This window comes from Myotis brandtii, unplaced genomic scaffold (genome assembly GCF_000412655.1).
Source record: "Myotis brandtii unplaced genomic scaffold, ASM41265v1 scaffold612, whole genome shotgun sequence".
In the NCBI taxonomy this organism is placed as follows: Eukaryota; Metazoa; Chordata; class Mammalia; order Chiroptera; family Vespertilionidae; genus Myotis; species Myotis brandtii.
In genome coordinates, this window is record NW_005370328.1 from 836,586 (window position 1) to 861,651 (window position 25,066).

The 25,066-nt window shown below is 41.0% G+C and overlaps 1 protein-coding gene across 3 annotated transcripts in view; it reads right to left on the reverse strand.

Annotated features, from left to right (window-relative positions):
* The window catches only part of LYPLAL1 (lysophospholipase-like 1), a 61,531-nt gene that overhangs the window by 14,530 nt on the left and 21,935 nt on the right, over window positions 1-25,066 (reverse strand). Inside the window, exons 4-7 of one of the 3 annotated variants that reach the window (XM_014528061.1) lie at window positions 14,896-15,011; window positions 13,691-13,807; window positions 3,720-3,798; window positions 2,787-2,851 (exon numbers count right to left, since the gene is read on the reverse strand). In XM_014528061.1, coding sequence (XP_014383547.1) covers window positions 2,787-2,851; window positions 3,720-3,798; window positions 13,691-13,807; window positions 14,896-15,011 — 377 coding nt within the window. Of the gene's footprint in view, window positions 1-2,786; window positions 2,900-3,719; window positions 3,799-13,475; window positions 13,808-14,895; window positions 15,012-25,066 lie in introns of those variants that run through there. The other 2 variants (XM_014528060.1, XM_014528062.1) reach the window with 2 other exon arrangements.

Consider the following 25,066-nt stretch of genomic DNA (forward strand, 5'->3'; position numbering starts at 1 on the left):
TGATGTCTTCATATTCATGCATTGTTTTAGAGCTTAGGACAGTTTTCGCCACTGCTTATAATTGCAGTGTTTGATGTTTGCAATGTTCTCCTGTAACATGTTTCAAACGACCCTGCATACATTCTCGTCATCTGGATCTCATCCCCAGGCATGCAAGATATTCACCCACGTGGCCCTCCATCTGTACAAAATTGTTAGGGGATCTTAAGGATGACTTACTTAAAATTCCAAGCATTTCAATATTCTGGCAAGAGAGAGACTAATTTAAAAGTAGAATCCTATTTCTTTAGAGATGCTCTATACAAGTTCATTGTCATAGTTGGCGGTTTCATTAGCTATTTTCAAGGATTACTATAACCAAATTTTGACAAGTGATTTTTTGAAAGGGCCCCTAAAAATGACTTCTGCATCTGAACCATGTCCACTTGGGTGGGTGGCTGAGTGGGATTCTGCGAATTCAGCATAATGACTGAATTGGGATTTGCCCTGGTGTGGTTCTCCTACAGAATTCAGCTCTTCATCTAGAAGTGCCCTTATTAAAACAACCTCCCACCAGCACCCTAAAAGGCTTCTCTGTACCAATCCCTGGGGATTTAAACCAAATATAGATCCTAGCTGAGCACTTAGATAATTTTTCAAGTATTAAGAACCAACTGAGGTAATAGAATTAGGTTAAACGAGACATAGATGGAGGTGTTCATCTGGGGATTGAAAGTTGTCCGCTAAATTTTGATTACAATTACACCTAAGATTTTTAATGACTTGAGATTAACTTTGTATTTTACCTGTATTTTGCTTTTCCATGCTATTGAAATAGATGGTCAGGACAATACAATCTTAGCTAAACTAATTTTCTTTTGACTAATGGATTGACATTGTTAAACCAATCAAATAGCAGCAAGAACTGACCTGGCAGTTATTAAGTGGTTGAACAGTGGAACTAACTCAGGTCTTTTGTTCTTGTTTTCAAAATGGCCTCCATACACAATGGTTCATGACAGTTCAGAAGAGCAAACTTGGAAAAATTAGGAGAAACACAGATTAAAATATTAACCAAAAGGAAAAATGGACTGCTATAGGCTTGGACTGCCGCCCTCCTCAAATTCATATGTGACAATCCTAATGTCCAATGGGATGAGAGGAGGAGATGAGGGCCTTTGGTAATTAGGTCATGAATAGGTGATTAGGTCATGAATAGGTGATTAGGTCATGAATAAGTGATTAGGTCATGAATAGGTGATTAGGTCAATGAGGGAGGAGCCCTGGTGAATGGGATTAGTGTCTTCATAGAAGAGGCCTTTGAGCAATCCCTCTCCCCTGTCACCATGAGAGGACACAGTCACAAGTTGTCAGTCTGCAACCTAGACAAGGATTTCTGCCAGAACCCGACCATGCTGGCACCTTGATCTTAAGCTTCCAGACTCCAGGAATGTGAGAAATAAATTTCCGTTGTTTATTATCCACCCAATCTGTAGTATTTTGTTACAGCAGCTTACAGGACCTAAGACAGAGTCTATGTTTTCTATTTCATGTTGTTCCAAAGCATCCAAACTGATAAAACGTCCTTTAAAAATAGACATTAAGGAATGTGTTATTATTTAAACATATACTATTCTCCTTTAAGAAAACCATATTGTGGAGAAAGAGTGATACAATAACATTCCCCCTTTGCTTCTATAAGGTGTCAAAATCCAAGGATTATTTTTTAATGTCATCCTTCAACCAATTATTTTCATAGCCAAGTCCTATACAATCTAAAAACATTCCTGTGGCACTTTTCCAAAACCATTTGTACAGCAAAAGTTTCCATTTAAAGTCTGTTTTCCTTCTCAGATGGGACACAGTAAATTTAAGGAAGAGGGGGCTGTTGAATGTGCAAGATGAGAAAATTCTCAAACACCACAACCGAGCCAAATGAACAAAAAGATGCAAAAAAAAAAAAAGCATTGCAAATGTTAGTACTTAAAAGTCGGAAGGAACCCAAGTTCATCACAAACTAAGAAATATTAGCCAGGAAAAATATAATTTAGGTCAGAGTCCAAACACACCAGAAATCAACACCCAACTCCTGTTTTTGAAAGAGGAAGACAGAGCGCCAGGAAGTAAGTGGAGGTCTTTCTGAAAAGATCTGATCCTGTCTGATCAGATTGAGATCTCCTCTAAGGGGGCACGGACGTGCCACATTAGAGTGTAAGCTCCCTCAGGGCAGGGGTTCCCATCTGTGAGAACTCAGTGAATTAATAAATACATATTCTGTAATCTTGGTGGAATCGGGCCCCACCACAGGGATTTGAATAGTTTAGAAAGAACCAATGTGGTTTTCTCCATATATCACTGCCCCAGCAGAAAGACAGAAGAGTTGGCCTAAGTTTCAAACTAAAATACATAGAGCCTGACCGGTGTGGCTCAGTGGCTGAATAATAGAATTGTTTTTATTTACTCCTTATCCTTCATAGCCTGGTTGACTATGAACCCAGAGGTCATGGTTCAATTCCCGGTCAGGGCACATGCCTGGGTTGAGGGCTCAATCCCCAGTAGGGGGCGTGCAGGAGGCAGCCGATCAATGATTCTCTCTCATCATTGATGCTTCTATCTCTCTCCCTCTCCTCTCCTCCCTGAAATCAATAAAAATATATCTAAAATACATATAAACATAATGTTAACACAGGCAGAGAACTTTGGCTAAGTATGACCTCATCCTCGAGAAGATGGTGCCGGGTAACAGTTCTGAAAACTAGGATGAAAGGGGAAGACAGCTGGGAGATTTCTGGGAAAGAGTATGTTACTTGAAAAAGGAGAAGCGAGGAGACCTTTCTCATGTCACACCTTCTCTTGCTTCTTGCACCGAATTCTGGGGGGTGAGAATGCAAATGGCCCTCTGGTAGCCATTTGATGACAACTGTCAAGAAAAAGGCCAATATGCAGGGAATGGCAGAATGAACAGATAGAAAAGGCTGGGTCTTGAAAGACAGCGTTGGGCAGCTACACCAAACCTAAGAACACTTCTGCACTATGTGAGATTAGTAACTGTTTTCACTGTTTAGGTCATAGTCGATCAGAATTTCTACAGCCATAATCACTCTGTTCTGATCATTTTAATTTTTAATGTTTCAGAAGAGTCAGAAGGTATTTTATTATCATACAATATCTTTCATGCAAGGTGAGAAATTTATGAATTCAGTTGACCAGACAAAGAAAAAGGAAAAAGGCTAAAATAAGGCTATGCCAACGGTAGTAGGGATTTAAAAAGGGGATATATAAGAACCATTTCACAGATGGACTCAAGGTAGATACCCAGCAAGGAAGAGTGGGTCTGGTGTTCAGAAGCAAGATTAGTTTCAGTTGCAAATATGTGAGCTAGACATATAGAGGGGAGTGTTTGATGCTTTCCATGATGTAAAGACTCCCACCATGGCCAATTTCAAGGTACCAGCTTGCAAAATTTCTGAAAATTTTACAGTTGGGAGCCAGCAATAGCTGGCTCTAAAACAACTCAGAAGTAGAATGATCACTATTATTGAAATTGGAGGTACATGCATGAACTCATTACATATATGAATATATGTATTTATATTGTATATAGTATATATAGAAAATATACACATACATGCACACAAATACAGTTTTAAATGTGTGTATGTATGTAGATACATTTTTCCCCAGTTCTTTCCACTGAGGGCCTGGTAACAGCAACACCCTGATAGAATGAGTGTACTTACTGTCTAGATCTTGATTTCTAAATTTCATGTTCCATGAAATTAGAACCAGCAGGCCTTGGAGAAATGATTGATTCAGTGGCTAGGGCAAGAGAAGTACAAGATGAGCCTGATACATCTCTCCAAGCTATAAAATAACGCAATGTTCAGAGAATAAAAGGAACATGTGAGGAGGAGACTGGAGCCAACTCAGACTCCAACTGGCCAATTCTGAGGGACAACCTCAGTATCCAAAACAGAAAAAAATGACAATGACATGTTGCAACCCATTGGATAGGAAGTTGATTCTGATATGAGTAAATCAGTAAAATTTTGATGAGGCATTAGATACTGCCATAGTCTTCATATAGGTTTTCAACCCCTTGCTCTCTCTTCTGACCTCCCTATGCTGCGAAAGTTGGTAAGCTTGATGTTGTCCCAGAAGCCCCTTAAATTATCCTCATGTCTTTTGGATTCTATTTTTTTCTACGTCTCCCAGTCTTGGTAAAGTGGCCTTATGTAGTATTCTCTCTTCTGACCTCCCTATGCTGTGAAAGTTGGTAAGCTTAATGTTGTCCCAGAAGCCCCTTAAACTATCCTCATGTCTTTTGGATTCTATTTTCTTCCTACGTCTCCCAGTCTTGGTAAAGTGGCCTTATGTAGTAGGTGTCCTGTGGGGGCCAGTGGCACAGTCTCATGGTCATCTGAGCTGGGTTCTCAAGGAGTGTCCCTTGTGTGTGGAGGTGTGCCCTCCTGTTGTAATTGAGCCTCATTGCTGTTGGCACTTCACTGGGAGGGACTGACCTCATGCTGACTGGTTGAGAGGAATTGACCCTCATGCTGATTGGTTGTGAGGGATTGACCCGCAGGCTGATTGGCTGAGAGGACTGGCCATGACCACAGTGGAGGAGCTGCTGTGTAGGGCCTGACCCTATGGAGCATAGGATTTGCTTCTGCGGGGCCCTGCTGCCTGCTGACCCTGCCCTTTGAGTGTGTCACTTGGAGAGGTGGCTGGGTGGTGCCCTGGCCTGAAGCGGCCACTGGGTTTTTGGTTCTGAGGCCTCTTGAGAGGTCAGGCCTAGGTCAACTGCCACCTGGGCCACCTGGTATGAGCTACAAAGTGATCTGCAGGTGGTGAGCACCTGGGCTGGGCTTGAAGGTGCCTGGGAGAGGCTAAGCTTCTAACTGAGCCTGGCTGTCACCAGTGCTGGGTTTGGGGCTGCTTAGCAAGAGGTGCAGGGCACACCAAGGCCAGGTGCTGCTTTTTTAGAGTTTGTGGACTTTTGAGAGATTTTAGGAAAGCCCACAGCATGAGCCAAGACAGGCCATTTGTAAGGAAAAGCCATTGGATACAGCCTGGATGGGCCCACAAGTTGGTGGGGTGTTCTCAGGGAATCACCAGGGCGAGGCCAACAGCATTAGCCAGGTGGATGGAGACTGGGATGTGGCTCACACCTGTGCCTGCAGCGGGAGGGCTCAGCAAAGGGACAATGGCTTCTGCCAGCACTTCTGTCTGGGAGAAGGCTGTCCCGCCCCCCCCAGCCCTCACTGTATAATTCAGTTCCTCTCTGTATGTTCTCAGCACCTTTGGAGCTGCTGTGAGAATTGGTAAGTCTGTGGGGGCCCTTTAAGAGGAACCCTGGGGCTCCAGCAGCCCCTGGTCTCACTCAGTCACTATCCCCATTAATTTTCAGTCAGAAGGTATGGGGACTTCTCTTCCTGGCCCTTGACCCTGGACCCCTGGGCTGCGGGGGAGGGAACACCCATGTTGTTGCAAGTGGCTCCTCAGGAGTGATCTCCACTACTGAGATATCCCTCCCAATTTTTAAATGCCACATGTGGGCCTGGGACCTGCCTATTCCGTGTCTCTGCTCCTGCTACCAGCCTTGTCATGGCTTCTGTATATCCTTGGTTATAGGACTTACCTGTTCAGCTAGATTTCAGTTGGTTTTCAATGATGGTTGTTCTGTAGTTGAGCTGTAATTCTGATGTGGTTGTGGGCAGAGGCGAGTATTGTGTTTACCTACTCTGTCATCTTGCCTGGAAGGTCACCATGGTTTTATAAAAGTTCTTTAAATTTATTGGGTAACAATAGTTAATAACTGTATGTAAGTTTAGTGTACAATTCTATAATGTATCATCTACACATGGCATTGTGTGTGCATCACCCAAAGTCTAGTCTCCTTCCATCACCATATATTTGACTTCTTTTACCATCTTCATCCTCCCCCACCTTCCCTTCTGGTAACACCCTTGTTTTCTGTGTCTATGAGTTTGTTGCTTTCTGGTTTATATTCCATATTATGAGTGAAATCAGAAGGTTCTGTCCTTTTCCATTTGACTTATTTTCCTTAGCGTGATACTCTCAATATTCATCCATGTTGTTGCAAATGGCAGTATTTCATCTTTTGTTATGGCCAAGTAGTATTCCATTAATCAGCGGTTCTCAACCTGTGGGTCGCGACCCGTGAAAATACATCCTGCATATCAGATATTTACATAACGATTCATTACAATAGCAAAATTACAGTTATGAAGTAGCAACGAAAATAATTTTATAGTTGGGGGGGTCACCACAACATGAGGAACTGTATTAAAGGGTCGCAGCATTAGGAAGGTTGAGAACCACTGGATATGAACATCTCTATCCAGTCATCCGCTGAAGGACATGTGGATTGTTTCTGTTTTGGCTTTTGTGTATAATGCTGCAATGAACATAGGAGTACATATATGTTCACAGACAAATGTATTCAAGTTTTTTGGGTAAATATCCAGAAGGGGGATTGCTAGATCATATGGTAACTCTATTCTTAATTTTACATTCCCACCAGCAGTGAATGAAGGTTCCTTTTTCTCTACAACCTCTCCAGCACTTACCTGTCTTGTTGATAATGTCATCCTAACAGATGTGAGGTGGTGTCGCATTGTGGTTTTTGTGATTTGCATTTCCCTAATAGCTAGTGAAGGTGAGCATCTTTTTATACATCTGTTGGCCATTTGCATGTCTTGGTAAAGTGTTTGTTAAGGTCCTCTGCCCATTTTTACTAGGATTGTTTTGTTGTTGAGTTGTATGAGTTCTTTATATATTTTGGATATTAACCCCTTATTGAGGGTATTGTTTGCAAATATCTTTTACCATTTGGTTCGTTGCCTTTTTGTTTTGTTGATGGTTTCTTTTGCTGTTATTTGCCAACATTTTAACTGCAAAGTGTTGTCTTCATAAACATTAAATCTAAACTGAGGGGAAACTAAGGTGAAAGAAAGGACCATATCCCTGGATTCTTATAAAATAGATGTCATTGGATTTTCTTTTAAATTTGTTAAAGAAGCCAGCAGGACATAAGTATGTTATGATCCATTTGTTGCATTTTTATTGTGCGCCAATCACTGTCCTAGGCACTGAGTTCAAAATTTGGATAATGACAGAAACATGGAGAACAGGAACTTATGCCACAGACAAGTGGGTTAGGCACTGGGCTACTCAAAACCTGTGTCCTGAATGCTAAGATATTGTCAGTCAGAGGAGAGAGAGAGAGGGGGCATGTTAAGTGGAGGGAATAATATGATAAAAGGGAAGTTGTGAAAAAGATGGGCATGGCTAGGGAATTTCGGTATGGGGGAAGCATTGGGGGAGTGAGTGAGTGTGTGTGTGTGTGTCTTCTCGTGCACTGTGGGATGGAAGAGAAGGGGCAGGAGATGGAGCTGAAATACAAGGCAGGGCTAGATTTGAAGGGATTTCTCTTTAGCTGAAGAATTCTAATTTCATTCTGAAGACAGTGCGGAGCCGGCAGGGGGTTGTTAGGAAGTGGGGAAGGTCAGTGACACTGGTGGCATGTTGGAGAAGGAGCAGACCGAGAGACCAGAGGTGGGGAGACCCACCCAAAGGCACAATGAGACCACAACTAAGGCAAAGTCGACGAGGATGGATTAGAGGGCAAAAGGATTTGTTGACTGACCTGATAGAAAAATAAGACGGGGAAGGGTAGAGCAGGATACAAAGACATTGTTATGTGGATGGAAAGTCATTTAAAACAGATCACACAGCAGGTGAAGCAGGGTCAGGAAATAGGGGTAGGGGTAGTAATTCTCAGCTGTGCTGGGCTCTTCACATTCAATTTCACAACAAGCCCATTTTACGGGTGAGGGAACAGAGTTGGAGAGATTATATGTGGCTTTAACCTAAATCACACATTTGGTAAGAGTGAAGATTTCGCATTGTTTTGAATATAGTACATGTACAGTGGTTGTCTGACAACCAGGTGGGGAGACTCAGCAGGGAGTCTGAAACACAGGTGGGGAGCTAAAGTGTGAGCATGGGCCAGAGGTGCAGTCTTGAAGGATTTAAAAAAAGATTCCCAGGTGATTCTAATGTGCAGACAAGGTTGAGAACCACTGACCTAAAGAGAGAATAGAAAAAACAGAGCTAAAAGGAGGAGCCTCCACGAAGGGACTAAGGAGCCACTGGCAGAGCAGGCATGGTCCAGAGAGCCTAGAAAAACTAGAGCAGAAGGCATCAGTGTCTAGAATCAGGGGTTAATAAGCTAGTTTTGAGGCCAGTAATCTAAACCACAGAGGTGGAAGACCACCTAGAGCAGTGGTTCTCAACCTTGGGCCTCATCATTAGTAACAAACAGAATTTCTGGAGGATGAGCCCCAGAAATCAGGATTTTAAAAAGATTCCCAGGTGATTCTAATATGCAGCCAAGGTTGAGAACCACTGACCTAGAGAGAGAAGAGAAAAAACAGCCAAAAGGAGGAGCCTCCACATGAAGGGACTAAGTAGTCACTGACAGAGCAGTCATGGTCCAGAGAGCCTAGAAAAACTAGACCAGAAGGCATCAGTGTCTAGAATCAGGGGTTAATAAGCAAAGTGCCAAGTCCTATAAAGATGGCAAGTAGGACTGTAATAGGCCATGGGGTTCAGAAATTGAAAGAAATGATTTGTAATCTCTTAAAACTCTGACTTAAATATTAGGCTTGCTGCTCTGGCCAAGCCTAATTAGAGCATCATCCTAATACTTCAAGGTTGCAGGTTTGATTCCCCAGTCAGAGCACATACAAGAATCAACCAATGAACGCATAAATACAAAGAACTCATAGATGTCTCTCACTCTCTGTCTCTCCCTTGCTCACTCTCTCCCCTTTCCTCCCTTTCTCTTGAAAATAAATTAGGCCTGCTGTTACACTGAGGCAGAGGGAGAGACTGCTACATTCCCTTTAGAACGCGGTGGCCAACCTTTTGGACCTTACGGACCACCGGTTGGCGACCGCTGCTCTAAAGGTTTCCTAAACCAGCAGTTGCCAACCTTTCGGACCTCAGAGACCACCAGTGGTCCTCGGGCCACCCGTTGGTGACCGCTGCTTTAGAAAAGAGAACAAAAGAAGCAGGAATGTAAGATGTCTACAAATGAAAGGAAATAGCCGTGAATCTAAAATGCTTGCAATTCAGTGAATGTTTAGCCACACTTTCTGAATGCTACCACAATGGCAGGGTGGCCCAGTGAGCAGTGTGAGAAGGGAGATTATGTTTCCCAGGAGCTAAGTGTTCACCGCTTCCCTTCTCCAGGCCTCAGTGTCCATGTGTGAAATGGCAATCTCTGAATTCCCTCCAGCAATGGAAATATTGTGATTCTATGGCAGAACTAAGACAATGCTAACCAGCTGTCCTGACTCTTGCCTGACATTTCACAGGATAATTAAGAAACCTAAAAAACAAACAGAAAAAAACAAAATGCATTTGTTACTATTGGAAATTGCTATGTTTTTCATTTGCTATTGAAAAGTCCTGTTTTTAGACTTGACTTGAGATTATTGCTGTTGAAGTGAAATTTTTAAAGAGAACCATTTATTTGCTTCCACGAGTTGCATGCCGTGAACGTTGGTTTAACACTTCTCTCTTATGTCATAGAGAAACTGGCTTAATAGTTAATGCCCAAGGGAAAGACTTCTGTCTTTCGTGGACATCCCCACCCAATTTTTCAATTTCAATAATTTTATTGGCAAAAGAGAGCATACCAAGACTTGCCAAAATTAATACGCCAATGAACTAATATGTCAAGTGTGTCTCTAGCTTCAATTGGACAAGCCAACAACTGACTAGAAAAATTGGTATGGGAAGAGGGAAGCAAAATGAAAACAGTGATTTTAAAAGTAGTACTATGCTCTTACAAGTAGGGAGTGAAGCACCAAAACAAAGAAACAATGATGAATTAGCTGCACTAACAAAAAACGAAGTAACAAGCTATTTTGAAATCACTGCTACAGGAATTTAAAATAGAATGCAAAAGAATCAAACTTTCTCATCCCTTCCTAACAAAACAAAACAAAAAAAAGAAAGATCCCAGAGGCTCTGAATTAAACTATTGGCAAAAACATAAGTCACTAATGGACATTTTGCCCAAAATATGATTTCTTCAAAACAGGATGTCCACTATTCATCATAGAACCATTAATTCAATTCCTAATATAAAAATCACATATGGGTTTCACAACCCATTCAAAACAAAAGACCTAAATAAAATCACAAATGCAATGTACATGATAATTTAGGGGTAGTATGAAGAAAATATATCTTGAAATAATGTTTTACATTTTTATACAAGTCCACTCAATATCTCCAAAGAAATTGCACACTCACGTTGTAATGTACTCAAGGACTAGACAGGAAAGAATAGAGGCTTTGCAGGGTGATCAACAGAATCTGAGGGGAGACCATGGGAAGTGGTAGTGAGCATGTTGGCCAAACTATATGGTCAACTGGGGAATCAATGGCTTTCCACCTTATTTCCTCTTCTTGAGGGGAAATTAGGGAGGCAACTGTATGTGCAAGGGGCCCAGGTGTTGCATGATTTGGAAAGAGGTAAAAGAGCTCAGGATAACTGAGAACGGATACTACTACACTCTGAGCCCAGTGGCTAGGGGACCAGAATTGAAGATTATCTATGTAAAATATTTAGATATATATTCTACACACAGATTAGTTTGTGGAGAAAGATTTGTAACTATTACATGCACACGCCCCTCCCTCTCTGGCAAAATGAGTAATACCTTAAATTTGTTTAACTTTACATTTTATTAGAAGCACTTACACATGCTATATACCTTGATCCTCACACAAAAATTTAACCAAGGAGTACACTGTAGCAGAGACTGAGATTTACTCTGGAATATGTGATTATTAAGTGGCAGGACAAGTATTCATTAAAAAAAAATCTGGATGCCTTTCCCTTATACTATATTTGGTTTGTATACACTCAACACTTACAGGCCTGACACCCTTATCTATGACATGCATATATGTTACTCTTAGAACAAACTGTAGCCCTAAGGGTTTTAAACATTCGTGACCCACGTATACTCAATCCAATGCATTTAAAACGTGAAGAAGTTGAAGGTTATTAAAAGCTTACGATAATTAAAACTCTGCACAGAATGAATCTTTCTTGGATTTTTATTAAATTCTGTCTCTCTCCTCTCCCCTCTCTCTGTCCCTTCCTCTTTAAATGTAAAGTTTATAACTTCAAATAAAAGAACTGAAGAGGCTGCTGCTTGGGACCAAGATGGAGAAACAGGGACCAGACTTACTCGACCTGAAACAACTAACAAGCTGGACCACATGCATGTTTCCAGATGTTGGACTCTGGCAGCACAGGACAGCCATCCCTTACGAAGGAGAAACAAATGAGGTGAGCGCTGCAAGGCCCAGCTAGCGTGGGGAGGGAGAGCCCAGAGCTTACAGAACAGGATGTTACAGAGCGGCAGAGGGTCCCCTCAACACTTCAGCGAAGTACGGACCATCAGGTGTGTGTGAGGGAAGCAGGAGCCACCGAAAGGAACAGTCAGTGGGCTCACGGAGGGCTTGGGAAAGTGGAAGTTCCCACCAGCCAGAACGAAACCTCACGCTGCAGCGAGCAGCAGCTCGAGTCCTCAGAGACGTGGTGCCTGATAGTGGGACACAGTTAGTCCTGAGCAAAACTGCTTTGGGACCATCGAAGAAGACAACAGTGTAAGGTCTTTAAAGGAATGGAAGAAAAAACCCTCATCAACCTAGAATTCTATATAGCTTTTAAAAAGAAAAATACTATTTTTTCAGACATGCAGAAGTTGAATAAACTCAACAGCAGCAGAGACCTGCACTACCACAAATGGTATCTACTATTTCAGGCAGGAGGAGAAAGGGACCATGTGGAAATCTGAAACTACATTACGGAATGAAGAGCAAGGAAAAAGGTAAGTAAATAAGTGGGTAAATATCAAAGACTTGATAAAAGAGGAACAACATTGCAATCTGTTCTCCAGACTTATTACAATGCTACAGAAATCAAGTCAGACAGTAAATCCATGGAACACAAGAGTCCAGAAAGGAACCTACATATGCTTCAACAACTGAACTTTCAACACCGCTGCAAAAGGCCAGTCGGTGGAGAAATGACAGTCTTTCCAACAAGTGGTGCTGGAATAATTGGATATGCAAAAAATGACCCTTGATACTTAACTCTTACCATATATAGAAGTTTACCTGAAATTGACCACAGACTACATCTAAGATCTAAAGCTATAAAACTTCCAGTAGAAAATATAGGAGACAAATCTTAGTGACCTTGGCTTTCTTAACCATGACATTAAAAGCACATAATATAAATTAAAATATTAATAAGCTTTTGTTCTTTGAATTACACTGGCAAGAAAAAAAAAAGCAAGCCATAGACTAAATTTTGTAAAACATCTAACCAAGGATTCGTTTCCCCCCAAAATAGTTGGTGCCTGGCATGAATGGAAAATCTCTTACAGAGCATCCAGACAAGCAGCCTAAAAAAAATGGGCAAAGGATTTGATTAGATATATAATCAAAGAATTTATGCAGATTACAAGTGGGCACATCAAACTGTGAAATGTCATCAGGAGAATGCGCCATGTGATACGCCGACTAGATGGATAAAATAGAAAATATGGAGCGTACCTGGGCCTCTAGGACTAGAGCAGCGGCTTCTAACAGAGAGCTCCGCTGAGAGTCAGGAGGCCTGCAGTCTAGGCCTGGCTCTCGAGGCTTCGGGGAAGTCTTTCATCCTACCCCTACTGCCAAATACCAATGACAGCTACTCAGTCTGCTTTACCAAGCTCTTGTGATGGTCAATGGAGACCCTGTGCAGCCACTTTGTAAACTTGGAATAAAGGTTATTCTGTCAAAAACTACATAGACATGAGTCTCTCTGGAAAAGTAATTTAAAGAAAGTAATAGGAAAGATTAATAATACCATGTTAGGTCTTTTCATATTTCCTTATTGCCCTTAAACTATTTTGAATACTTTAAAAATTTTTAATATTTACTTAAAAGGTCTACAAATACAAGATGTCCCCCCAAAATGTATACACACTTTGAATAAAGGCAGTGTTTATTAAAACACATTTCATTTTCAAAATGTAATAGAAATCAGCTGTTAAAGTGTGTATACATTTTGGGGGGGGATACACTGTATTTACAAAAAATGACTCTAAAAATAATATACATTTGTCTAAATTAATGTTTGCCATAATAACATTGTACTATTCTCTAAGGTGCTAGGTATTACAATAACAAGTTGGTAAACTGTTGATATTTATTAATATTTTAATTATCATTAACCACAAAATTTGGCAGTAAAATTCACTTTTCACAAAGGCATGACATATGTATTAACAACTCAATCCTTTTTTAAAACATGTTTTTATTGATGAGAGAGAATCATCGATCGGCTGCCTCCTGCATGCCCCTTCCTGGGGATGAAGCCCACAACCTGGGCATGTGCCCTGACCGGAGTCGAACCTCAATCTGGTTCGTGGGTTGATGCTTAACCACTGAGCCACAACAGCCAGAGCAACAAGTGAGTCTCGATTTACTCCTTTTGCCTCTCCATTTCTCCTGGCAGCTTTGCAAGAATCCATGCCTTCAGTTTCTCTAGCTCCCCTGTGCTTAGCTCATGGAAAAGCCCCGGGAAGCTATGGAACTTGGTGCTCACCCCTAGAGACTGTAAGGCCGAGTTTGTCTCTTCTCCCCAAGAATGAAGGACGAGCTCGTCAGCAGTCCCGTGGCACTGGAACAGCTCGGGGAGCGCCCCATCGCGCTTCTGCAGAGCCTAGAGAAGAGGATGGACCGGTGGAGAAGTTAAAGGACAGCATTCTTGGAATTCAGAGAAAGCGGGGAAAACTCCAATTTTACCAAAGCTTCAATATTGAAAGGGAAAAAAGAGATTGTGCTGTCCCAGGTACCCACCGGTGGGCCTGGCACTGGGCTCTGTTGTGTGTGACCTGCATTTACTCCACAGAGGACTGTCTCAGACACGGTCTACGCATTTCCCAAGGAGACTTGGGAAGACAGACCTCTTTGGAGAGGGAGGGACAATCAAGGGGAAAAATATGTTCTAGTTCTCATTTCCACATCTGCCACAGTCATAAGGGGGATGCTGCTGTGAAACAGCTGTCAACAATGCAGGAGGTCGTTTTGATTCTGTTCATGAAATAAGCAAACAGCTAGAATCATCTAGGGTGTCCCCAAATGATTAACCATGACATTGTTATGTATCCTCGCTTTACTAGCCGAAAGCTCAATTTTGAAAATGAAATGTATTTTAATAAACACTGCCTATATAATTATTCAAAGTGTGTACACATTTTTTGGGAAACCCTGTATAGCAGCGGTTCTCAACCTGTGGGTCGAGACCCCTTTGGGGGTCGAACGACCCTTTCACAGGGGTCGCCTAAGACCATCGGAAAACACATATATAATTACATATTGTTTTTGTGATTAATCACTATGCTTTAATTATGTTCAATTTATAACAATGAAAATACATCCTGCATATCAGATATTTACATTACGATTCATAACAGTAGCAACATTACAGTTATGAAGTAGCAACGAAAATAATTTTATGGTTGGGGGTCACCACAACATGAGGAACTGTACTAAAGGGTCACGGCATTAGGAAGGTTGAGAACCACTGCTGTATAGGAAGGGCCCACATGTACCATAGATGCATTGTTTTTATCCTTCCCCTTTGACACCTGGCTTAACCATATTCTTCGTACAGGACATTTGGTTAATTACTGGCTGGAATAAACCATATGACTAACTTGGCCTATCACCATGTTAACTGTTTTAGTTTCAACGTGTGAATATTTCATGTATTTTCCTGTTGTTTTTATTTTTAAAGCTGGAACTTACCTGGTAAACAGCAGAGGTTTTATTCAGGAAACTGGAAAGAGCGAACACTCCCGCCACATCTTGGTGATTCCTATACGCCACATGCATCGCCATGCACCCTCCCATGGAAAAGCCTCCTAGGAGAAGCAAGAGTTTACTCTCAGAACAGAACACGTGCAACAATACTTCACAACAAGGTCCATCTGTGCCAGTCTTCCGCAAAGGTTTTATAAAAGCAGATGAAGACAGACCTTTAAAGATGTGGCACTAATTTAGTCTACTTCAATTCTCACAGATAAAGACCAGCTATGAGTCCCATCCATGTCATCACTGGGAAGGATATTTAATTAAAAAAAAAAAAGAGCTGGAATTGAACAAAGCAATTATGTTCAAGTAAAAAGATTTATAATTCAAAATATGAGTCATAGTGCATTTTTTATACTTGTAAGTCCTCACAGTGCCACTAGAATTAATCACATGCATCTTTTGCCAAGTTAGAAGCTATACCTCTAGTGCCTACCACCAATAGATGCTTAGTGACCTCTGAACTAGGAAAGACACTCAAAAGACTGGGTGAGCTAGTTAAAACATTTTTGGATTACAATATTATTTTGAAAACTGCCTGACGATGGTATAATTGAAATATATATATAATTTCACACACACACACAAACGTTAAACAAGTTTAAAAAACAATGTACTCATTTGACAAACCTTATTGTCTTTTACGTTCCAAGCACTGTGCTGCACATTGAAGATACCCAGATTAATATACACAAACCTAGCGCTCCCTTGGGCAGCACATGTGTGAAAATATACGAACCCTCATGTTCGAGGGGGAAACAGAGACATCATAATGGAGACACAGCAGAGAGGGTGACCCAACCTCAGGTTAGAGACTTGGTATGATATTCCCTGTCCTGAGTCAGAGTTATTTCATGAGAAATACAAAAAGTAAGCTGCACACTTGTGGAAATATGAAAATATACTATATACTTCGGTATAGAATTCAGAGCTCTTAATTTCCAGCTTCCTGCTTTATTTCAATTAACGAAGTATAAAGCTGAGCCCTTAGAGACTGTAAATTTGAATTTACTGCAATCTCCTTTAGAGATGAAGGGAGCTTTAGCCACAGGAGATCAGATGACCTGGGTAAGGCTGCACCCCTAATTTCAGCTGTAAAGCTAGGACTTGTGAAACCCAGATTTCGTGCTGATACTTATTAAAGTAGAACTACTTTATCTGGGGCAGGCTGGTAATAGTGTTCTGGACCCAGGATACAAATCTATGAGTAAAGATCACCAGCCTTGGGAAGTTCAGATTTTTACAAAGGGCGCAGTATGATACATATTACACCTGTGGCTTTCAGCAGAGAATCAGAAGGAAATAAGAGGGGCTCACCAGTAGCAGCAGCTCACCGTGGATGGGAACAACTTGAAAGGCTCTTTCAAAACCACTCCCAGATGCAGATACATCTAATTAGAGGCTCACGAATAAGCCTGCTGGGGGAGCAGGGAGCATAAATGTCTTAGAATTGTATGTAAACTTTGCATTTGTGCATCACATTACAAACAATGTTAAAAGCCACAGGCACCATTACCTACGAATTTGTGCATTGAAACATCTTTGCCGTGTCCCATTAAAACATGAAGAGCTTACTGTATACAAGATTATTTCATTTCCAGTAAAGTTAGCTGAACAAGAAGATCTCTAGGGTTTCCATCACATTTTAAAACCTATTCTATAAATGCTTAATAAGCACTTGTAAAAGTTCAAACAGCAAGGACTTTCAAAATTTACAGTTATTACAATTACAGAACTTTACTTTCAGTTTGGGAATAAGACTCCATACCTCTTAGAATATACTTTTAGCCTTTCTTTAAAGTTCACAAAATCGATCTTGGCAAATGCTCACCTTCTACTTCCTTCTCTTATCTTCCCTTTTCACCATTTACTGACAAAATGAATTCAAAGTTGCTTATCAAACACACTGTTAACAATACAATTACATCTCTAAAATGAAGGGAAGATGAGAAGGGCCGGGGAGAGACCAAGAGGCCAAGAAGAACAAAAGAGAAAGGGAGGGGCAGCATAATTAGGGGTAAGACTGGACATTTAACTGCTTCCCTGTAGCAAGGCAATACTCCTTAACAGAAGAAAGCAGACCAAGTTGTACTGGAAACTTTTCCTAGCACTGAATTACTGGGTGGAATTTATCAAGTAGATCTTTACTATCAGACCTTTTACATGCAGCCACTTCTGCTCTGACTCTATAACCATCCAGGGCAGAAGACAACCCCCACTAGACTATCAGGGTCATGTGAGCAGAGATTTTTGTATATTTTATTCACTGATGTGCCCTCCCTAGGCACGGAACAGTGCCTAGAACATAGTAGGTGCTTAATAAATACTTGGTGAATAAATGAACAGTCAATTGCAGCTCCCATCAGGATATTTCTGCAAGGTGACAAATTGACATCATCAGGACATGTAGCCCAACAACAACCACAAACAGAAAACATTTTCCATGTAGGAAATGTAATTACGAACAAGCATAAATGCATCCTGCAAGCATTTAACCTCAAGTTCAATTTTCATAATTTATAAGGGAGACAAATGTACTCACTGAAATCTTATTATTTAAAAATGTAATGTATGTCCCTTACCCATTTATACTCTCGGGAGGTAATCTGCAATTTCTCACCAGCCATCTCTGACAATGCAGTCACCTTTAGCATCGGACACTGCTATGAAAAGGGACTTTGTGTATTTTTTCAGAATAGAAAAACATTTAACACAAAGGACTAGTTATTTGAATTCAATTTCCATCTAAATGTCTAAAATGCAATATAAAATATACTGTCCAATAAGTAAATACCAAATAGTAAACTCATTGTAGGTAATGGTTATAATGTATATTTATAGTTGCTGGCAAAGTATTAAAATGTCAAGAGTTAACATTTCAACATACATTTAAGATTAACGAGCTGAATAAAACATGTTAAAAAATAATAAACCTAGTTTTTATGAACTCCTTAAATAAAATAAAACAGAAACAATATATAAAAAAACTGTACTGGGAAAAATAAGTTAATCTATCCGAAACAAAATCCAGAGAAAAAAATACTTACAACTCAAGTTTACTATCAATTGAATAGGATTTTTAAAATGTAATAAAATCTGCCTTCCCTCCAAATTTCAACAATTCTTCCATTTAATTATATGTTATGCTTCAGACTGAACTGTGATAAAGTCTCAAAATATTTAAGAATATATATTTGTATATTTTCTCACACAAAATTTGTAGGATAACTAAAATATTTATCATCATCTATGCAAAACTGTTAGAACAGCAGTTCCACCACTTGAAAATCCTGATAATAGCTGTTAAAGAAACATAAGTTGCTTAATTAAGACATACATGAGTTAAAAGCAAGTAGGATGCTGTCATTCTTAAGTTTTAGCTCCAAGAAAGAGCTGCAGAAGACACTTGTATTAAGTCAGGACAAGGGATCCAGGAAATGCTGGTGGCAGGCTTCATCTTGGTAATTCCAACTATCCCTTCATTTTTATTTTAAATCTTATAAAATCAATATATTAGTATACACCCATCATGTAAAGTGTTTCCATCATACAGACAGAAATAAATATCTCACTACTCCTACATAATTTTGACATTTTAAAAAATTCATGTTAATAGTTAAACACTCTAAATGTATAATTTTATACCTTTTTCATGTAATACTGATTTGAAAGTCTTTCAAAAGAAGCACAAAACTCCCTAATTATACTTTTATTCATTGAACGCATACTTAATAAATGTCTTCTATGTGACAGTATACATAGTATTTAATGGTTACATAATATTCATCTGTATTAATAGACCAAAACTCCCTTAACCATTACCCTCATGATGGATATTTAGAATTCTACTTAGGTATAACTCCAGAAGCACTTCTCCCTGCTTTGGAATTCTCATAGTATGCTCATATTATCAAAATTCTTATAATCTGGTCATATCATTTGTCAAGATCTATACATCCCAGATCAAAGTTAAACCTAAATTACATCAATTTTCTCTTAACAACAAATCATCACCACCTAGTGGCCAAAAAAGGAATCTCATTCTGTACAAAGTTCTTGCCTGAGTGCATGGGTCTGGGTTCTAGTCCCAATGCTATTTTGCATTAGCCAGAAACCTCTTGGATGTTTAGTTTCATCATAACTGAAATTAGAATAAGTTCCCACTCAACCTATTACAAGGCCCAAGAGAGATATATGAAAAGAACCTGTATAATTTAAATACTAAACATGAAACATTATGATATATAACGGCAATTTTAAACCTGTCAATTGTACTGTAAATGTCAACTATTTTAGTAGTATTACTACCATATATATTTTCTAAGCACAACAGTGCACACAAGGAAATTGATACACCTTTTCCACTTTGATTTCTCACATTATACAGGAACACATCAGAAGGAAAGGAAGCGATCAAGACAGTAACGGGGAGGCAGACTGTACTATGAAATACACTTACATTCTGCACACTGGTCACTTCACCTTGTTAATCAAACCAGAAGACCGGATTATGCAGGGGTGGGGAACATCCGGCCCACGGGCCATGTAGTGCCCTCAAAATCAATTGGTCTGGCCCTGCCAAGGCATTAGGGGTGAGTTAATTAAATGTTTGACCAAATATAGCAAGGTCATTTTTAAATATACTTTTGTATGGCCCAAGAATGATGTTGTAAATATCCAAATGGCCCTTGGCAGAAAAACGGTTCCCCACCCCTAGGATAATGTAATGTCATTAATAATTTTCTCAGAATACAGGACTTGTCCCAGGTTTTATTTATGACTATATTGCCAACATTGAGAACAAAATTCAAAAGTCACTATTTTATTGCCTGTGCTTCCCCTTATACCTTTTGTAGAATCACGTTTGGTATAAATATATGAAATTAAATACACACACTTCTTATGCAGAGAGCAAGGACTCACAAATGTCTCCGAGAAGCACATTGCACTGAAAATCCATCCCTCTTATCAGACACTGAGCTAGGTGGTGAGCCTTGGCCTAGCTCTTCCTATCAGGCCATAGTTTATCTTTTCCACTAGGAAGGTAATATATTTCCATTGATAAAAACTAAAAACAAGAGTGTATTTTCACTGCTAACACCTGCAGTCAACTGTCCTTACGTATCCTCCTAATAATCCTTGTTTCCAAAACCTGACACAGCGCATGCATTCATCTCTCACCCCTCTAGTGCAGCGGTTCTCAACCTGTGGGCCGCGACCTCTTTGGGGGTCGAACGACCCTTTCACAGAGGTAGCCTAAGACCATCGGAAAACACATATATAATTATATATTGTTTTTGTGATTAATCACTATGCTTTATGTTCAATTTGTAACAATGAAAATACATCCTGCATATCAGATATTTACATGACGATTCATAACTAGCAAAATTACAGTTATGAAGTAGCAACAAAAATAATTTTATGGTTGGGGGTCCGCTGGCCCCTGCACCCACAGCAGGCGCCGGAGCTGACACTTGCACCCGCTGCCGATGCCTGGCTCCGTCCTGATGGCTCAGCGCCAGCAGCGGATGAGAGTGCCGGCTGTCAGTCCCAATTGCCTCTGAGGGCTTCTCCACCTTTTCCTCCTCCTGAGGGGCGATCGGGGCTGGCAGCTGCCGCTCATACCCGCTGCTGGCTCCACACATCTGCCTTCTTGCTATTCTCCTGGCTTCACACTGGCCGCCCTCCATGGTGTTAAGCACAGTCTTTCTAAAATGCACACTCTTCATGTCACTCTCTGCATATAATTCAAAATCCCTAGGGGTCGGGGCGTGCACCAAACTAGTATTTCCAGAGAGAGTCTGACATGCCTCTCGCTTTCTTTCATGAATGTTTCCCTCCTGTTTATCAGTCATATTCTGACTCATTCTTTGTAACTCAGTTGGAATCATCTCTCCTATGAAGCAGTTCTTAACTCCCTAAAAGGTTCAATACTTCTTTCCTCACTGCTCACCCTGTACCTTGAACACATTTTTACAATAACACTTGTATCGAATTAGAACACTTGACTTCTGTATCTCCCTCATTAGACTGCAACGTTTTTTATAGTTGTTTTTTTTAGTATTCCAGGGCTTAAAATTTTTATTAACAATTTGGAGACTGAATTTAGTATGAGAAGTACCATTTTTTACTTGACAGAGAGAAGGTTGGATATCACATACTATTAAAAATTGTTCTTAAAACACTAAGGTTAATAAAATGCCACTAATCAAAATAAAACCACACAGAAAGAATGGGCTCCCACCTACTCAAATATAGAGACTAGTTTTGTTTACAAAGTTACACTGGTTGCAATTATAACCACAGAGTGTATGTTGTGTGATATTAAGCTGGAAATTTTATCACATATTAAACAAAAGCAATAAGGACATTTTGTGTACCTATTACCTCTATTGTTTCATTTTCAATCATAATTTTCTAGTTTTTTCTCTCATAATTCATTTTTTAAAGTGACCTACCATCATTCTGATGTGTGTTTAATAAAATTGGTCAGAATATCAAAGCATTTTTTATTTGAATTCCTATTGAATCCTTCATTAAAATGTTAAGAATAGCACTTAAACCTTATTAACATGTAAATTAAGAGTACTAATTAGAATATTTTCTACTTTTTTATGAATGAAGTTTTATAATTTTATTTTAAAGCAATTTCTTATCCTAATATTTCCTTTTCCCACTCATCACATTTCTTCAGGACCGCATTACCATATAAATTCAGTAACTGGGGTTTCTACATCCAACTTCACATCTCTTCACTTACCACTTCTGCCAGATTAATTTTCCTAAATTAATTGCAATTATATGACTCAAACACCTTCTTCAATCATCTCTCACCAATAATCCTATATAATAAAAGGCCAATATGCAAATAGACCGAATGGCAGAATAACCGAACAACCAGTCATTATGATGTGCGCTGACCACCAGGGGGCGTGCGCGAAACATGGCAGGCTTTGGCCGTGGCAGGATGGTGGACCGTGGCAGGGTGGAGGTGAGCGGGGGCACCAGACCAAGGCAGGGTGCCGGTGAGCCTCTGGTGGTTACTGAAAATTCTTTGCTCCCGCACCACGGTCCCACCTGGTGCTCACATCCGCTGCCGGCGCCAGAGCCACCGTTCGTACCCACTGCCAGCCCCAATTGCTGGCACCTTCAGCGGGTGTGAGTGGCAGCTGTCAGCCCTGATCGCCCCTCAGGGCTTCTCCATCTCCCCCTGCTCCTGAGGGGCGATTGGGGCCAGCAGCCGCCTCTTGCACCTGCTGCCGGTGCCAGAGCCACTGCTTGCACCCACTGCCAGCGCTGGCCCAGCCTGCACCCGCAGCAGGCGCCGGAGCTGACACTTGCACCTGCTGCCGATGCCTGGCTCCGTCCTGATGGCTCGGCGCCAGCAGCGGATGAGAGTGGCGGCTGTCAGTCCAAATTGCCTCTGAGGGCTTCTCCACCTTCTCCTGCTCCTGAGGGGTGATCGGGGCTGGCAGCTGCCGCTCATACCCGCTGCTGGAGCCGGCCCCAATTGCTCCGTACCTTCAGTAGGTGTAAGCGGGGCCGGCACTGTCAGCGCGTGGGAGCCGGGCTGCCCGCAGACAGGGAACTGGGGGGCCGTGGCAGGAGGGGTCGGGTGGGGGCGTGGAGGATGGACTGAGACCTGCCCCTGTGCCTACCATAGCCTTGCGGCTCATAGTTCCTTTCAAGGTGCACGAATTTGTGCACTGGACCCCTAGTCTACAGAATAAAGGATACAAGGGAAACCAGAAAGAATTTACTGAGAGTCTAGAGGGCCCACGTGTTTTACAAACACCATCTTTCAGTAAGTAGAAAATGTATTATTAGCCCCCTTTACCGTTGAGACAACAGAATCCAAATAGGCACTGATAGACTTAGACTGGAACCTGTTTTTGTCACTAACGGGCTCTTCAGCCTCCTAGTCCAGCTACCAGAGTCAACAGGGAATCTTCCATTCAAACAACAAACTTTCTGCTAAAACAATGGTTCTCAACCTTCTGGCCCTTTAAATACAGTTCCTCATGTTGTGACCCAACCATAAAATTATTTTCGTTGCTACTTCATAACTGTAATGTTGCTACTGTTATGAATCGTAATGTAAACATCTGATATGCAGGATGGTCTTAGGTGACCCCTGTGAAAGGGTCGTTTGACCGCCAAAGGGGTCATGACCCACAGGTTGAGAACCATGTAATGTCCAGACAGACAAACAAGCACTTCTTTTTCTGCTTGTATGTACTGTTCATATACTTCTCTGTGTCTACCCCTGCACACTATGAATAAAATTTTATCTGTACATCTCAAAATCTCCAATACTCCCAGCTGCCTTCCCACTAGACTTCTCTAACAGCCTCAAACACCTATGATCTCTTCCCTGTGGTATTAATTACTGAAGTCAACAATTCACTGATTAGGTCATTCCACCCGTGGTAATTTTCCTAGGCACCTGCTCTGTGCCAGGAATGGCAATGAATCCTGGGAAATAATCCTATATAATAAAAGCCTAATATACTAAGTGTCTGGTCGTCCGTTCAACCAATCAAAATGTAATATGCTAATGATATGCTAAGGCCCTGCCTGATTACCCATCACCATTCTGCCTGCCTGCCTGATTGCCCCTAACCTTCTCTGCCTTGGCCCCCGCCATGGTGGCTTCATCTGGAAGGATGTCCAGAAGGTCGTTCGGCTGTCTGCTCTAATTAGCATATTACGCTTTTATTATTATACACTAGAGACCTGGTGCATGGATTCGTGCACCAGTGGGGTCCCTCGGCCTGGCCTGCGTCCTCTCACAATCCGGGACCTCTCAGGGGATGTCGGAGAGCCGGTTCCGGCCCGATCCCGCAGGCTAGGCCGAGGGACCCCACTGGTGCATGAATTCGTGCACTGGAACTCTAGTAATGAATATATGTGATCACTCTTTGAGGAGGAGGCAGTTATTGGGCTGTAGGGCACTCGTCATCGGCTGCTTTATTTACAGTTGTCATTGTAAGTACCTCATGGGCTCTTCCAGGTTGTAAACCATTGTGAGATAGCTCCTGTTTTATTTAGCTATGTGTCCCTTTGAGCATCTGACACATTGCCTGCACACAGGAGGAACTTAGAAAATATTTGGTAAACAACTGAGTATGATGGAATCGGTCATACATGCACACATTTTTAATTCTGTCCTGTAAGTATGTTGCCTAATGCCCTAGACCAGTGGTCGGCAAACCGCAGCTCGAGAGCCACATGCGGCTCTTTGGCCCCTTGAGTGTGGCTCTTCCACAAAATACCACGTGCAGGCGCACACGTACAGTGCGAAGTTGACTTAAAACTTTAAGTAAAGTTTATTAAGTTAATTTTAGGGAATGTTGTGGAGTGAAAGAAGATGTAGTGTCGAGGATTGAGAAAGGTATGTTGAGATGGTTTGGACATATAGAGAGGATGAACGAAAGGAGATAGACGAAACAAGTATACAAGACGAGTGTGGATGGGAGAGTTGGAAGGGGTTGACCTCAGCAAATGTACCTCAATAAGATTGAGGACATTTTTAGCAAAGGCCAGCTTAGGAGGACCCTAATTAAGTGCATAACAATGTACCTACATATATAGTTTAAGTTTAAAAAATTTGGCTCTCAAAAGAAATTTCAATTGTTGTACTGTTAATATTTGGCTCTGTTGACTAATGAGTCTGCCGACCACTGCCCTAGACGGAGTTGGGTGCCCTTCCTGTGCTCTACCCAGCACTCCCACAATGCTATATATTTATCTCTATTAGAGTTAAACATAGTTGTTAAATATGATACATAGAAACTCAGAGTTAAATATAGATGAGAAAACAGAGGCCCATAAAAGGTGATGTTACTGTAAACATCCAATCTCATTTTTTATGTATTATAAAAATAGAGATATTATAGTTTATGTATTTGATGATTACAGAAAAAAGGGCATTAAGTAGAATAAAGAGTTTATGTAAAGGCACATTATAGCCCCGTGAGAATAGAGGTTGCTCAAGTTAGTTAACAAAAGTTTATAAATACCTTATTCCTGTGATACTAACTCTGAAGAGTTAATTAACTATTCGTAAATTTGATGTTATATTTTGACTGTGTACTTTATTTTA